We start from the raw sequence: 17,664 nt of genomic DNA on the forward strand, positions 1-17,664 counted from the left end.
AAATGTATTTAAAATTAAAATTAATATAAAATTACATAGATAAACATTGTAATGTATTAACATATATACCTAATTAGCCAACTATACCATTCATGAATACAGAATAGTATGATACTGTTTTTGGTTCTTAACAATATTTTTTCTACCCATCCATCTATGTTTATCAACGTATTTTATTTTATTTTTTTTTTTTAATATATGGGAGACTGACTGTTTAAAAATAATTAATACACCTATTACATATTATGTAATAATATAAATTGAATAAAATGACCATTGACCACAAACTTGGATGTTAAACTTCAAAAAATGTATTGTGAATAACATTTTTTTTTATATATATATAAATTCTATATATTACACACGTTTAAATATAATAATATATGTAAGCTCTTAGGTATAAGTAGGTATGATTAAAGATAAACAATAAATATTAAGACATAATTCGTTCGTAGCAGCTTGCCAACTTATTAAAACTAAATTATTTTAGTTTATATGTTTAATTTTTCACACTGACGTCTTCGGTAGTCCTTAACTGTGGTTGGAATGACTTAATTACTCCTGGAGTATGAACCATTTGTAAAAACCTATAAACGTAAAGCAAAATAGTCATTATATATTTCTTATATTTACATTAATATATTGCAGTGTTAAAATCACGAATTATCAACTCTGAAATTGCAGACATTATAATAGCGGGGTGGGAGTAGTTTACGATTTTCTTCTGATACACGAATTAACGAATTCGCCAAGTTAAAAAATGAAATCGGATGACGAATAATGTTAATGTATAGGTTGTAGGTAGGTACACGAACACCTATACCGTTGTAATCAAAACAATATTATTTTACAGTAAAGGTAGGTACGTCTTCCCTGCAGTGTCCAGACTCCAGACGCAGCATGGAAAATGAATCTTTAGACAAAAAAAATTAAAGTCATGCAACACGAACGCCTTTCAAATAGACAATAATTAATAGGTAATATCGTTTCAGTTATCTCATAATGTAATATTAGTCATATTAACTATACTTTGCAAGTCATTTAACTTCATCCGAACCCTGTTTTATAGGAACGTGAAGACATTATGTATTTGACATTTGTATATCATTATTATATCAATATATATCATAATGACGTTAGCTTAACCGTAGATACGTGTCAGCTGGTTTATTACGATTCAAAGTGGTTTCGTGCGGCGATAATTTTTTTTGAAAGATATTTTGAGTTGACGTCACACATAGGTACTTGAATTTTTACAATTATCTATCCATATAATTGTATATTACCTATGTACGCGTATACGGTACACTATGTTATTAGTGTACCTAACTGAAAAAACGGTATAACTAATCATATTATAATTGTGAAGCAGGTATTTGATTTGAATAATAATATGTAGGTATACCATACAAGCACGAAAAGTACTCTCATAAACCGTTACGATTGGTTCGCGAAAACACTTAACAGCAGTTAGGTACATACGTTTACAGTTACTGCAATTACTCATATAGATATATTAGAAATATGACTAAATAGTAAATGTGCGCATTATCGTTTATCACGATTATGCATTTTTAATGAAATACTTTGATACTAGGTAGATCATACATTAACTTTCGAAAAAATTGTAAATTCACACGAAAAGTATGATATAGGTCAATGTGTTTTCAACCAAAAATGGTCAGCCATCCCTTTTTAACCTTTAATAATAGATACATTTATTCAAATTCTGGTTTTATAAAATTTTTAAATATACTGCCTAATAGATTATAGGTAGAAGCATATTTCAAATAAAAATATCCCATTTTACCTACTTTGAATTATTTAACACGTGATTTTTTTATTTGGTTTTTGTAGATTTTGATACATTTATGAATCAAAATATGAATAAATAGTTTTCGAGTTATTTAATTTTATGTATACTTAAGGGATGCATGTAAGCATGTAACGTGTAATATAATATAATAGCTGAGTGGGTGCTAAAGGTAAAAATAGGAGTGAGCATAGTTGATAACTCATGCTAGTCGAGTTCATATCTATCTACATCGACATAAAAACAAATATTATTTTGTCAAACATTGGGTAATCATAATTTATAATAATAAGAAAGTAATTTGATTTATATGAGTACAAAAAACGTAAAACAGTTAATTATTATAAGTTAATAAATTAATAAGAAAATAAACTTTGTTTATAGATCTATTATTAATTTATGTATAAGATAATAACTAATTAATGGGAGTAATTTATTAATTATTATGTGTACATAGTAGGTACCTAATAATACTATAATACGATATATTTTGAATACAGGTATAATATTTATATATATTTTATATTATGCTGTTCTTACGGTAAATGTGGTTTTCGGATGCGCCGACACCGGCCCATTGGGTCCCTGAAATATCCGGGTCCACACTTTCGGTTAGCCGTGCTGTTCGTCGTGGCCGCGGACGCAGCAGTGGAAGTTGTGGCGACGGCTGATGGAGACTGACCGGATGCCGGTGGTGACAACGATGTTGTGCCGGCGTTCGCTGACGATGGCGGTTGTTCGGTGGGTAAATCGGAAGTGTTTCCGTTGCTAGCGATCAACGCCTCGACCATCTGAACAATCTTGTCACTATTGGACTGCGAGTATGGGTCCAACAACGCCAGTGCAGGTGAACTCGTACTTACGACCGCCGCTGTTGCCACAGTGCTTGATGTAGGAGCGTAAGTTGTGGATGCGTTTTGCGGTGGCTTAGTCGAACTTTCAAGTGCATCCGTGTAGTCGGGTAAGTCTTCGTACTACACAAAAATCGTGTAACTATAAGTTAGGTATATTCAGCACAGTATAACATATTTGACAGATAGATTTATAAGTAATCTTTTTAACCGTTAATAATATTTATTTTTTTAATGTCATTTTTTTTATTAAATTGAAAAAATTTTGTTTTAAATATAGTTTTTCGTATTTTTTAATTCATAATTATTAATTAGAATATCAGATTATAATTTTTTTAAATGAACATTTAAAACTATCAATTTTTTTTTTTTGTACATATTATTTATATAAATAATAATTTAGAATTTAGATTGGTGATTTAGTAAATTACTATGACAAGTTTAAAATAAGTTAAATTAGGGATCTCCAACATTTTTTTATGGTAGGTAAATTCTGAAATACGCTTTGATATTACGGACCAAAATTGTAATAACGCTTTGGTATATAATTAATAAATTAAAGAAAAAAATTTATTATTTTCAGAACATAAATTGGTTTGGTTCAAAAACCTTATCAGACCTTTAGATTAGATACACCTAACTTTTCTTAGAAAAAAAATCAATTTATTTAGTATCCTATAAACAGCACATTAACAAACTATTCTGCATCTGATTAAATTATAAAAATCGAAGTCATAAGTTATTATCAGAAAAATGAAAGCAAAAAAATAAAATGTTTTAGTAAGAATTTATAATTTTATAACTTATAATAACAACATAAAAATTTTAATTTAAAATTGAATTGGAGAATTAAGTAGTATTGTAAGTATTGATAGTTTATGAAAAAACCTGAAACTATCCTAAAATATAGGTATATTTATACAGTTATATTATGTTCTTAGTAAGAAATAAGTAGAAAAGTAAAGTCTTCATACATTAAGTACCTATACATTTAAATATAATACTAATAAATATAAGCGTTACAACTTTTTATGGTTATATTAAAACTATAATCAGATGTAAATTTATGTATAAATCGTAATATTATCACATAATGTCATCTCATCATTAGACTTCACCAACTCAAACTGTGTATAAGATAAATAAAGAAACTGAATAGTGCAGTATACGAACAAAAATCAATTTAAATATGTACAATTCTACAATCTGTATAAAACCGTTAATAAAAGCTCTGTATTACTTTTATTAAATATTTTGTATATTATTAAAAACCGTTTCAAAACATATCATAAAAATCCATAGTATTTCTTAAAAATACCTTTTTTCGGGAAAATTTGCAAACATTAAATGGCTATAAATTTATAGACTTTACAGTATTTTAAAAATTTAACGTTAAATACGCCTAAAACCTTATTGCCATAATTTAAATAATTACCGTAATGTAATATGTACTAATTAACTTTTATAAGTATACGAAATTTATAGTATTATATTTTAAAACTAAAATAATAATATTATATTATATTTAACTATACGTTTTTTATGGATATAAAAGGCATTTACTATTTTTAGTTATATTGTTTTAAAATTATGTCTGACTTAAAAAACTTACAATTATAACATCAACTATGATAAATAATAACTTTTCTGTAAAAAATAATGCGTTTAAGTCTCTGAGAGTGATGTACCTATACATAAAAATAGCTTGAAAGAATTAAATTAAAAAGCCACCTAATGGTTACAACCTGATCACAACATACAACAGCGAGTTGTCTTCATTATGTGAATTAAGATAATAGTATAAATATTATAAATAGATTCAATCGCACAGAGTATAAGCCGCCAATTAAACGCATTACTACAAACTTTCTATTTCATAACTGTTGCTATTGAAGTCCGTCAAATCAAACCGACAATAGTCGGTAAGTGTTTATTATCATATCATACTTATTGTTACCTATAAATGTTGTAATCAAATCATCACCCAAGTTTGAAATCCAAGACTGGAACTGTATCAAAAATAATCAAACTTTATAAAAGAACAATTGATCCGGCAAACGTCGTTATGTCCATAAAATTTTTTTATATTTTAAACCTGACCCAGCAAACTTTGTACAAACATATATGATCACGAGTTCATATAAAAATTACATCAAAAAAGTACTTTTAATTATTCATCAATTTTTCTTGTCATAAAAACCCCTATTCCGACTATTACGAATATTTTTTTTTTTTTAAATGAGTACAATCGGTTTATTCGTTTTCAAGTTAAGCGCTTACCAACGGACAGCTTTCCATTTTCATGCATATTAAAAGTATTGGAACTTAAGTCTTTATTTAAATATACAGTAGACGCCGCTTATAAGACTCACTTTGGGACCAGCACAAAGTGAGTCTTATAACCGAATGAATCTTATAGGCGAAGTGGAAAAAAAATTAATTACATATTTATAAATTTTATTTTACTACATATTTTGCTTTGATTTTAATACATTAACACATATTACATATTACATACTTTATTATTGAATAAATTTAATAATCCCGATATAAAAAACTAAAATTATAATCGTTATAATTATCGCTGCAATAAATGTGAACTTTTATCTGCGATAAAAATTATTATACGTTATAAGGTACCGACAGAAACTAGAAATAATCAACACGAATATTATTTCATTTTTCAAAACCAATTTATTTCTAAATTATAACCAAAAAAGTTTATTTTCTACTATTTATTTTACGAAATTTGAGTCTTATAACCGAAGTGTTGAGTCTTAAAACCGATTTATTTTAATGTATTCGGATACGTCCGGACCGTTCCAGACGATTTTGAGTCTAATAAGCGACTGAACCTTATATCCGTGAGTCTTATAAGCGGCGTCTACTGTATTAGAAAAATACAAAGGCTTTTTTCTAGGTGGCCAATCGTTTATATTTTATTTATTTTTTATTAACGTACAAAGCCGTGTTCACAGCTATTCGACATCGTATGCCGTCTATAATCTTATTCTAATATTGGCCGTGGTGAATTATTGTGATTACCTATATAAATATATAATTCACTAACCGTGGTCTAACAATAAATTTCCCGATTCGGGACGAGCTGAATTTTTGGACACGACTTGACAGACGGACGTAATAAAACTAGTTAAAATTGGTGTATTAACCGATTCAAAAATGTTTGATGAAACTAAAACCGAAACCGCGCGTTACGCCTCCCTAAAAACCAAACCTCAACCGAAAATATCAGTGTCCCGGCTCTTAATAATATAGCTGTAAATACAATATACGACATAATATTATGAATGTTACATAGCCGATAATGCGTAGTTCGCTCACTTCGTCGTCGTTGCCGCCCGAGTCGTCGAACACGGCGTACAGTTCGATGTTCTTCAGATGTATCTGCAGGTTGTAGTCGCCCGTCTGGCTCTGGTCGAACTTGATCGTGGCGCCGTGCGTCAACAGCACCAGGGCCGACAGCACCAGCACCTGGACCGCCGCGGTGCACCACCGTCGCTGCGAATACTGCATGCTGCAGCTGCAGCTCAGACGATTTTATAGATATCGAATAATATCAGCAGACCGTCAACGATATTATTATGTTTTCGGCAACGGTGTTGTGCGCAATAATATTTGAATTGTTGTCGTTGCGCTGTGGCAGGCAAGCAACAATGTTACAGCGCTGTTACATGTGAGGATATCGGCAGACGAGTGGCCCGCACGGCGTCTGATGCGCGACTGACAAGAACTGAGCCGCCTGAGCCGCCCCTGCGACCTCTGCGGTGTGGCTAGCGGTCCGTCTCGTCGCCGCCACAGCTGCGATCCGGCGGACCAGTTCGAGCAGCGGTACGCCGACCCGCAATATCGCTTTGCTGAGCTGCGGGGCGACCTCGACCGCGACGCAGTGTGGTATACAGGGCGATTCGCCAATCGCACTCAACCCCGTTTCGTCTATAGTAAAATAATGCATTTATTCGACTTCGGATTTTTAGGATAACATTCAAGTCTCGAGACGTATTACTTACTTATATGTAAATGATATTTTTGTGTTGACTTACACAAACTTCCTTTTTTAAATGAGATTATTCTTTATATTTTATTACTATATGCAGTTTTATATAAGCGATTTTTTTTTTTTTTTAATATTGTTGTATCGAAATCGAAATTAGAGCAAATAGTTGGTGAGTTATTAAACCATGCGATGCTATGTATATTGTATATACATAGCTAATGTATTTTAAAATTGTCAAATTTCATATAAAATAGGCCATATCATTTCGCGTAAAAATTAAAATATGAAAAAAAAATCAACATAGAAACAGATAATATTCTTACTTTTAAGTTTGGCAAGTTTAGTTTAAGTGGTCAGTTTACTAAGTATTAAAACTAATAACACATAACATTGGAACTATCAAACCCAAATTTGCCGGTGTTCTAAAATTTAAGACCGAGACAACACACGCATGCAACTGTAGATCTCTTTTGAGACTAGGGAGCTTTATCCCTCCTTTAGACATGTTATATACATTATGCTGTGTACGTTACGAATACTTATAAATTATGATGTCTATAGTAATTATAAGTAAATACTACAACTATTTATGGCCTATCTATAAATTTAAAATATTATTATAATTGTTAATATTGTTATCAAATTTTGAAAAAATGTATAATACCTAATTTATACTAAAATTATACTTGTTGTCTTTTTGAAAAAAAAATGTATTCTTCCCCTTTTAGATTTCTAGATCCACATCTGCGTGTAGATGTAGTGACCTCGTGGATAATATACCATAATATAATATTAAAAGGGCTGTCTTTATAAGCTCGTATATGTGATAAGAATATCAAGTAGGTACATCCACACGTATTACCGAGTAGAGATCTAGTCTTAAATATGATGACAAGTATCTTTTTATTTTGAGGGCCTATAATATGCATTGAATAAACATTTTTAAGAGTTTACTTAGAATAAAAAATGTATTGCTATATATTTCACAAACATAATACAATTTGTATAATATATTGAATTGTATGTGTATAGCTATGCAATTATAATATGTCATGATTTTTAAATATTTATTTTCCATTACAATACTTAAACCAAGCATTAAACCAACAAATTATAAAACAAAATACATTTTATAGAATATAAAAGGAAGTTGGAACCCTTTCAGTTCATATTATATAAGAAATTTCTTTATAAATTTGCGTAAAAAAATTATTATAATTTATAATCATTTTAATACATTCGATTTTTTGTACTAAAAATTAAATGCACATATTAAATATAATAATTTCAAATGTCTAAGTTTAGTCTGTTTTTAAGTTTTATTATTTAATTTTTTTTTTTTATTTTGGTTCCACCTGAGTCATATTTATAGTCATTTAGCTTTCATTCATTTTATTCGCAAAAAACATATACCTTAAACATTTTTTACAAATTTATATATTTGTATTTACTTATCTTGTAATAATTATATTTTTTAATTGCCCTTGTACAGTATATTTTATGATTCCTGTTGTACATTGCTACCACTCTCTCTCTATATCTGTTTTCTTATCATCTCCTCTCTTGTATACAATACATATACATAGAGAATATATATATATGAGTTTATATATTCCCTATGGTTTTAAACCGTGTCAATGACTTTCGCGTTCAGATATCCCGCTGCGGTCGCAATGATGTACAAAATAATATTCTGAAAAGAGATTAAATAGTTGTGCCTACATACGAGCATACAATTAACAGTTCTTAGTGTCTTACATTCATACCAATGTAATATACATATTTTAGTATATAATATATTTATATACTCGTATACTATCTCACCATACGTAAAACTCGGTTTCTTTTAATATACTTTCATTATTACAATGTATATGTATAATATTATATGCAAATTATTTCTATTCATTAAGCTTGGCTTAAGATATATTGAAATTTTGACAAACTCATATTAAATATTAGAAATGTATTAAATCCATTACTACCATTATTGGTTATTATTTTCTTAATACGGTCAAGTTTGTATAATATGTTATATTATTACTTATTCACATAATATTATACCATGTTATTCGTTTAGTATTTTTAAATACATATTATTAAAATTCTCAACTTCCAAAATTACTGACTTAATCACTAAATCTAAACTTTGACTACATCTCTACCACTATCAAATTCATTGTTGCCGCTAATCTAATCAACGAATTTAAGTATGTCTTGACCTTATATATATATATAGTCGTATTTGCTTACCATTTATCTATTTTAATTTTTTATAAAACCCATATTTTTATAATTAATATTCATAAATCTATATCAATAACTACACTGCCGAGGGTTATTTTCAATTTAAAAGTAATTTATATATATACCTAGTATTCTATATAATGACATTTTGTAGTCAATCGAATCCGGAACAAATACTTTGAATCATCATACATATACCAGTATGTATATATATTTTATCACGTACCGAAATCTGCGACGTTGCCGTTTGAAATGTGGGCCAAATTTCAATGCGTTTCAAACTGTGATTTTGTTGTTCCATTCGGAAACTCGGACATTATTGTACAAGTTATTTCTCTTTGTGGAATATCTCATAGCGAATAGTAAACAAATCAATCGACTTGTATAGACGCAGTCAAGACACAAGGTTTAGGTGTGTTTCGCCGAGGTGGTCGATGTAAACGGAGCAAAGACGATAAGATTCGGGCTGTATACAACGAAGCCCCCTAGTGATGTGTAATTAGAACCTAATTACATATTGTATTCAAATCGCAAATTTCTACAAAATTCTTACCACAATATATATTAGGTACCTAACCTGTATGTATATTATATATTGTTTATGATCCAATAGATTTCAAATCTAACATCAGAATCGATAAATACTTATCAATAATTAATGTACGCAAATAAAATGCTAAACCTTACAAAATTATATCATAGAAATTCATTATAATGCAAAGTGTATACAATTTGATACTTTTTTAATTTTCTACGTTTAATGGTGTGCATTATGCGATCTAAAAGTATATTCAATAATATAGTGAAAAAAATTTAGCTACTTAGTTTTTAAAATGTTTGTACAACTAATATAATATTTCGTATTTCCGTGTTTACACCTTCGCCTATAAACTCTAATCGTCTGTATATTGTTTACCTAATTTGATTTGTAAATAAATGTCAAGAAAAATATATTTATATTGATTAGATTAGATTAGATACATGTATAGTTAATTATAGGTACAAAAACAATTTGTGCTTATAATGACTCATTAAATAAGCAACTGCATTTTAAATCATAATTTATTATAGCTTATATGAATAAATTATACATATTATCAAACATATTCAATAATCACTGAAAAAGAATAATGAAAAAAAATACATATACATACACCCGTCTTCGCCGTCTGATTATTTTTTATAACATTTAACAACTATAACTGTAAGTGTACATTAACCGACAATGAATTTTCGATTTACTTGTTTAGCAAATGAATCGTGACCAAATATACTGAAAATATATACAGAAATAATGACAGAATAAAAAAATCGTCACACAACCGTCCAGCATACGTGAGGAATTCTAGTTAAAGAAAAAAATTGTATATTATAAAATATAAATGTATATTATGATTGGTTTAACAACGACGGTCAGGTCTAAACTATACTCACATAAGTTGATTATGTTTTGATGGAAATCTTATCGGAACAATGGTTTTTTTTTCACTTATATACTCCACCCACTATAACAGTTAAAAATTAAAATAGGAACGTAAAAATTTTATCGACTATGAAGTTAAGAAAAATACTTTACAAAATATAAACAGTAGGTAATATATAAATAATAACCGTTAAAATACTGAAATATTTCTAAGAAAAAAATATATTTAGACATAAATGCTTCAACTTATTATATGTTAACATATTTAACATTAACGGTTTGAATATTTTAATATAATTAATAATTATATTACATTAACTATTATATTAAATTTGATATAAAATATAAATGACAAAACACTGTGTGGACAACAACCCTGTAAGCATGTTGGCACTTGCAGGGAAATCTGAAATCGACTTTCTTCATTCACCAAACTTTTGTAGGAATTTATTTTTTCAATGGTACACGAGTGGTGATTGTCAGAACTATAAATGTAATAAATACTGTAATATACTTGGTTGCGTGACTACTATATTATTATATATTGTAAAAAAGTATAATGGGAAAACACGTACAATGTAATTTTCTGATAAGTATATTATCCGATAACGTGTATTGTTATTCATTCGATCTATAAAAGCGTGGCCATCATTAGTAGATATATACATGTGACGAGGAATGCATAAGACTTTGAATGGAAATAGATGAAATAAAATACCGGAACATTGAATAGGGAACGTATATTCTACATAGTATTTGTACCTATAATATACATTCTACGTACTACAGAAAAATGAAACAACCTGCGGTTTTACATGATGACTAACTGGTCTCGATATTGGTCGTTGTAAACACTCGACTTTTTTTTTGCCCTCAACATACTATGATTCGCATCACACATGTTATCTCATATTTTAATACTTTATACTCATATGTTATGATCTTAGTAATGAAATTGTTTATTCGGTCATTTAATTAAACCACACCAGAACGTGATCAGCTACGTAGCATAGTGTTTATTATTCTTTATTTATATGTAGGAACATTGTAAATATACATTTATGTATTAATGTGCATTTATAGTTGGCATGATTGTTTAGACGCTTTAACGTTTCTGGTAAATTATCCACCACTGAGACCGATCAAGATCAAGAGTCTGAAAAGTATTTGCTCCAATTTACAGTAGTTTTATCACTTTAAAAGTGTAAGTATTCTGATTTCTAAAACTATAAATCTTTCCTCATAATCACTACACCACTATCTAAATAATTTGACGAAAATATCATTAAACAAGTACCTAGGTACTTCAATGATAAAATAACTAAAATATTACAAGTTGTAGGTATTATATATGTAGTGTAAGTTTTTACGCATATTAATAAATTCTGTTGACGAGTAACTGTGAACATACAAAAAAAAAAAAAATATATAAAAAATATTACAATAATAATAATAATAAAATAATCGGAAATGTTATGAATAGCGTGTGAAGTAAAATTCAGACAACCATTTCCATGACTGTAGAATCGATTCGCAGAAATTCACGCAAGATGATCCGAATAATGAAAATACAATATGTATAAGCATATTATATAAATATAGCTCTGATAACAAAGCACAGAAAAATCATGATTTTGGGCATTCGTAACAGATATTTAGATTCTACTGCAGACTGCAGGTATGTATATAATAATAAAATATATTACATAGCTGTAATATAAGATGAATTTTTTTTAAGCGTATTTTATACGACATAATTTATATGAAATCAAAGTAATAGCCAATAGGATACCAAACACTGCAATACTTTAAAAATACAAAAAATATTTCAAGTTTAAATTAATGTTAGTGGTAAAATTAAATTCAGTTCTAATCCTTCATTATTGTACTTCACAAAAATATTAATGTATTATAACCTTATCAATCCTTATGTTAACATAATATTTTTCTTTCGCGCATTATTAATGCTTAAGGTTTACAAATACCTATGTATTATATATGTATTAAATTGTTAATACTATCAGAGTTATTATACTACATACCTCTCCAGTCTTTAAAATCTACCTACACAAAAATATACACATTATACAAACAAGTTAATGATTTTAAGAACGAGTTTTGTATTTAATTGTCACTTACTCATTTATCGGTAATGTATAAAAGGTCAATATCATGACGAAGCGAGTTCGATGACCGTCCAACCAAATGCTAATAATACATTTTTTAAATCACAACCGATGCTGCCGATGCTGGTCAGAACAACTATATAATTAACCAATTCAGTGTACACACAATATAATATAATATTAGATATAACGGTACCTGAACGTACGATCTCGACTATAGGCAAAATTAAGTCCCGTGCACTGTACATGATGTATTTAAACTGTAATTTCCAGTTTGTTGTTACGACTACCGGTTATACAAAGACATGGCCAGTGAGTGCGCTAGGGGAAAAAATACCTTCTCGATCGTTGTCGAGTTATCATGTAATAGCAATAGGAGCTTTAGTAGTGTAGTTATACAGCACGATGGTGGTTGCGTTACGAATTGTTTGTGTTTTAGCAGTTTTCTGTGGAGCCCTGCAGGCTGCTCCAACGGTCACGTACGATCAAAGGCAACAAGGTGAATTCAATCTACAAGTGGACATAGACGATGTCGCCATACTATTGCTGTCAAGCGACGAGTTCGGCGAAAAAGCTATACTGCAAGGCAGCAATAAAATGCATCAAATATTCGGGCGCCGTCACGGTGTCAAAACGAAAAAAAAGCATCACAAGAAACCCGTAAACTGCACGACAACAACGGTTAACCCGGAAGTGTCCTACAGTGAGTTACCGTCAACATACCTCACGACAACATCACAGGGATACGAAGAACTGTACTCAACGTCGACTTCGAGCCAAGAAAAATTGCAGGACATAATACCCACGGCTGCTGCATCGCCCGTGTCCGAAATAAACATTCAGACCGATCTTGCAGATAGTCAAAAAAACATCGCGAATAGTGACGAATATTCTGCAACTACAACGCCGAGTATAGCACCAAGTACGTTTGAGGAAAAAGTTCATTTAGAGGAAACTGCAGGTAGTTTCGCGGCTAACTCTTCTGAAATGGTAGCTGTAAAAACCGTAGAAAAACCTACGGCAGTAGCCGGTGCCGTCGAAATCGATAATATTACAGCAACTATTGCGACAAAAACAATAGAAAAATCTACAAATTTAACAAACTTCCAGGCATCAGAGATTTCAAACGGTTCGAATACTGACGTTAAAACAATTGAGACGCTTTCGACAAATTTCGAAGAAAATCCCGTAAGCGTATCATCCAATGTAAAAATAGTAGAAAAAAATACTAATGACGAAATTATTAAAGTCGACGAAACCCCGACAAAGAACATAAACACCAAAGTTGAATCAAATGAAATGACTACCGTAAAAAAAATAGAAACTGTGGAAATTGAGGAAATTAAACCCGCCGAGATGATCGCTATAAAAATTATGGAAAAACCTACGGACGACGGTGCAATACACGAAAAACTTGTTGACAAACCCGTAGTGGACACATCGCACGTGAATGGTTTGGGTACGTCAGTAAATACGAAAACAACTGACGAACCTACAGAAATGATCGCTATGAAAACTTTAGAAAAACCGAAATTTTCCGAAGCCTTAAAAGTCGGAAAAAAACCTATGGACGCAACTGATACAATTAAAGCTGCAGATACCCAAGCTGGTAAAACAACGTCAGTAGATTTGAGAAAAAGTCCTGTAGAATTAGTCGCAATGAAAAAAATTGAAAACCCACAGACTGCTATAGGGTCAATAAGTAGTATAGAAAAGTCTGGAATTACAACGAGTACTAAGCTGGTGGAGATACAAGAAGACACAAAAATGCAGAGTAAACCGTCGGTCGAAAATATAGTCTCAAGGTCTGCTCCAAAACAAACGGAAACGATCACCGCGAAGACAGTGGAAAATTCGACGACGGTAAAAAATGTAGTTTCCGTGAAAACTGTGATTAAACCTGGAATTCCAAAATCTACACTGTCATCAAATAGTTCCTTGATCATGCGGAAGGTAGGCGACCGTAAACCGTTGCCTACAATGACGTTAGAAGTGGCAACTCCAAAAGTATTGTAGGTAAAATGTTTGATGATTATTGTAATATTTTGAAAATATTGAAGATATTTTGTCATATTATATTTAAATAGTGTTTATTTTGTAAGTGCTGACCCGGTATAAATCAATACTCGAATGGCCGAATTACACAATCTGAATACCTATTAAATTGTAAAAATCAAAACACGTTTTTATGAGCTTTAAATATTTATAACAATTATTTAATGTTATATTAATATTTATTTATTTGAATAATACAAATTTAAAGTTTAAAAAACAATCTAATATTATTTTTATGTAAATATATTTTATTTTATAGTATTAATTAATAACATATTAGACAATTTAAGATAATTGTATTGTACATTGATTAAGATACCTACATTTTAAAATGGAATGATAATATGCTTATATTATTTATTGATACAATCATTTTACCTAACTCAAAATATTATTAATAGTTAATACATTTATTTTTAGTCTAAAATGATAGTAATAAATTTTTATATATAAAAATTAATCTTTAATTAATATTGTGATACGCCTACCTTCTAAATTATAATTAACTATAGCTAACAGAATTATCTATTTAGTTTTAATTATTAAAACTTTTAATTTGTAAGCACATTAAAATTATTGGTCTTGTTTTGTTATTTTATTTAATAAAAATTATTTTCAAATTACTGAACATATCAACCTAAATATAATAAAACATTTTTTATATGTTGAATTAAGGTATTTTATTAGTGACCTGGCGCAACCTAATCAATATAGTGTAAACGTGTAAAACTAACACAGTGAGAAATCATAAAAATATAATATATTTTCATTTCTAGTTCCTACATATAGTTACTATAATAATATCAATCATTAAAATATCTAGATTGTTTTCTCATGCTATACTTTCATAAATATATTATACAATTATACATAACAACATAACTTATAAATTATAAGGTAAATAATACATGTAGTAAGTACATTATTATAAACGTTTGATGATTAGATGACAAATAAACTACACAACGAACATCATTTTCAGGTAAATTTAAAAAAAAACTAAAAGTATTATTTTTGTTTGGCTGATACACTCGATGGCACTGTATACCACTTACCTATAAATATTATAATATTATGCCAATAAGAACGCAGATCCATTAAACTGTAGCTACACCAATTTTCTGTCTGTGTTTTAACAAATATCTGAATTAATATCCAAGTGATTAAAGTTAAAGAAGTCATTAAATTATTTTTATTATCAATTATTTTTTAAATGAAATATTATTAAATACCTAAGTTTTTATCTATAAAATTATTTTATATATTTAAATAAATACTTACAATAATTCTAGAATAAATTAAAATTTTTTTTTTTTATACAAAAATAATCTACAATCTATACAAATTTTATACTATTAGTAGATTTGATAAATAACATATAATTATAGTTCACAATGGTTCTCAAGAATAAGGAAGATACCCATTGGCCATTGGTAACACCCTTCAGAATCAGAATTTGAACTTAACAATAATATTTATTAATTTAATGGTTTTTCTTAGGTTTTCATTAATATTATTCTAAATAACTAAGCAATACATTTATTTCCATATATTCAAATAATGTTACGAATTCCAGGTCGCACAACAATAACAAAACATTTAGTGAACAAATAATAGTGGACAAAAAATGGTCTCTTAAACATGATTTAGTAATCTATGATTGGTCCATTAAAACGATTAATTTTAATGCAAACTCGCCATTAATATTTTTCCGTGGCTTAACATAACATACATTTACCTATTAGTAATACCATTGACTTTGTACAATAACAGATAAGCCGTGCTATGTAAAATCTTGGGGACTATTCCGGACTGTCAGCCGCTATAAGGCGACATGGTCGATTGACTATCAGTGGTAGTCGGTAGAGGAATCACCTCGTCATCGCTTGAACATATGGTAGATCGGCGCGCGTGGTAACAGCATTGAACTCTATATGATAACTGGAATGCTCACCAAGCAGTGTTGCCCGAAAGAGGATGTTAGAATGAGATAGCACATACTAATGGTGTTACTATCTTTGTCTTGCACATGGCGCTAATGTCTTAATTTCATATTTTACCGCGATATTATTTTAGTTTGGTTCTTAAAATGTAGTTGCACCTCATTATTTTTTTTAACTTCCACAAAATATTTTTTATTAATTTAATAAAATATAAATAATTAAATGATAAATAAATAGTTTATTAGTTTATAATTATAATTTAAAATAATATAACAAGTATTGAAACATGTTTTTTTGTAGACTTCTGCATTTTTTTGTCATATAAAGGAAGTAATAGGAAATTTTAAGTTGGGAATAAATTAAGTTGTAAATTGAAAGTTAGAAGGTTTTAGTTCATAACTCAAGCATATGAAATAACAACTGCATTTTTAGTAAAATAATATTTATTAAAATATAAACATAGTATTTATAATATTAATCATAATTGAAATAAAAGTGTACTTACGCTATTTACCTGGAGCTATATCTACTACTTACTTTAGATTGTACTTACTACTTTCCTAACTTAAGCTTAATATTGTAGATTTATAATTTAGGAAATATTAGTACTGGAAATATCCAGAAAAACAAAATCTGCAATACATTTTGTTATACTTCATGGCCAAATTTCCTAAAATAAATAAATATTTAAAGATACTATGATACTTTGTAGATACTTTAACTATATTCATAACCTTGGAGTTATATGATCTGTTAAGTTAACTAATGTAACTTATGTTGAGTTGACTTCAGCTAGATATTTTTCCTGTAATGACAATAAAACTATAAATTAATAAAAAAGGTATTACAGTTAAAATAAGTCTTAACTGCACAGTAGGTACACACTATTTTAATTATTTTTAAAACTTTGAGAACGCAGAAGGCAGAACAAAAGTCAAAACGTTAAACGAACAACGAATTTAAAATGTATTGGTAATCAATTCATATAACTATGTGTGATAAAAAAAGATAGCAACACCATTCTTATCTGCTGTCTTTTTCTAACACGCTATCTCGGTTATGTTTACATTGGTCTTATGACTGGTGAGCATTCCAGTTATCATATAGAGTTCAATGGGTAACAGTCACCTGTGGACCAGATTGCTGCTGTCAAAGTATTCCGCTCTTTTGAACCACGCTTGATCGAGCTAC

The 17,664-nt window shown here is 29.1% G+C and overlaps 2 protein-coding genes and 1 long non-coding RNA gene across 3 annotated transcripts; 1 reads left to right on the forward strand and 2 right to left on the reverse strand.

Annotated features, from left to right (window-relative positions):
• Positions 1-341: 341 nt before the first annotated feature.
• LOC112598675 (mucin-5AC-like) lies at positions 342-6,418 on the reverse strand. The gene is made up of 3 exons (XM_025345213.1): positions 6,007-6,418; positions 2,354-2,787; positions 342-587 (listed from the first exon to the last, which is right to left on the reverse strand). The coding sequence occupies exons 1-3, from the start codon at positions 6,196-6,198 to the stop codon at positions 500-502; spliced, it is 714 nt and encodes a 237-aa protein (XP_025200998.1). The 5' UTR covers positions 6,199-6,418; the 3' UTR covers positions 342-499.
• Positions 6,419-12,840: 6,422 nt separating this feature from the next.
• On the forward strand, positions 12,841-14,690 carry LOC112591444. Its single transcript, XM_025335268.1, has one exon. The coding sequence runs from the start codon at positions 12,881-12,883 to the stop codon at positions 14,489-14,491; it is 1,611 nt and encodes a 536-aa protein (XP_025191053.1). The 5' UTR covers positions 12,841-12,880; the 3' UTR covers positions 14,492-14,690.
• A 2,208-nt stretch (positions 14,691-16,898) lies between these two features.
• On the reverse strand, positions 16,899-17,324 carry LOC112597175. Its single transcript, XR_003114823.1, has 2 exons — positions 17,208-17,324; positions 16,899-17,143 (listed from the first exon to the last, which is right to left on the reverse strand). It is a non-coding gene; the product is annotated as an uncharacterized LOC112597175 (long non-coding RNA).
• Between the last annotated feature and the right edge of the window lie 340 nt (positions 17,325-17,664).

Source organism: Melanaphis sacchari, unplaced genomic scaffold (assembly GCF_002803265.2).
Source record: "Melanaphis sacchari strain LSU unplaced genomic scaffold, SCAv2.0 Contig0_pilon_pilon, whole genome shotgun sequence".
In the NCBI taxonomy this organism is placed as follows: domain Eukaryota; kingdom Metazoa; phylum Arthropoda; class Insecta; order Hemiptera; family Aphididae; genus Melanaphis; species Melanaphis sacchari.

Excerpts from the sequence above, each read along its gene's own strand:
- LOC112598675 (XM_025345213.1), bottom strand. The coding sequence starts at position 6,198 with ATGCAGTATTCGCAGCGACGGTGGTGCACCGCGGCGGTCCAGGTGCTG. Across the intron at positions 2,788-6,006 it reads CGGGCGGCAACGACGACGAA|TACGAAGACTTACCCGACTA; the intron begins GTGAGCGAACTA and ends ATTTTTGTGTAG. Across the intron at positions 588-2,353 it reads ATCCGAAAACCACATTTACC|GTTTTTACAAATGGTTCATA; the intron begins GTAAGAACAGCA and ends TTACGTTTATAG.
- LOC112591444 (XM_025335268.1), top strand. The coding sequence starts at position 12,881 with ATGGTGGTTGCGTTACGAATTGTTTGTGTTTTAGCAGTTTTCTGTGGA.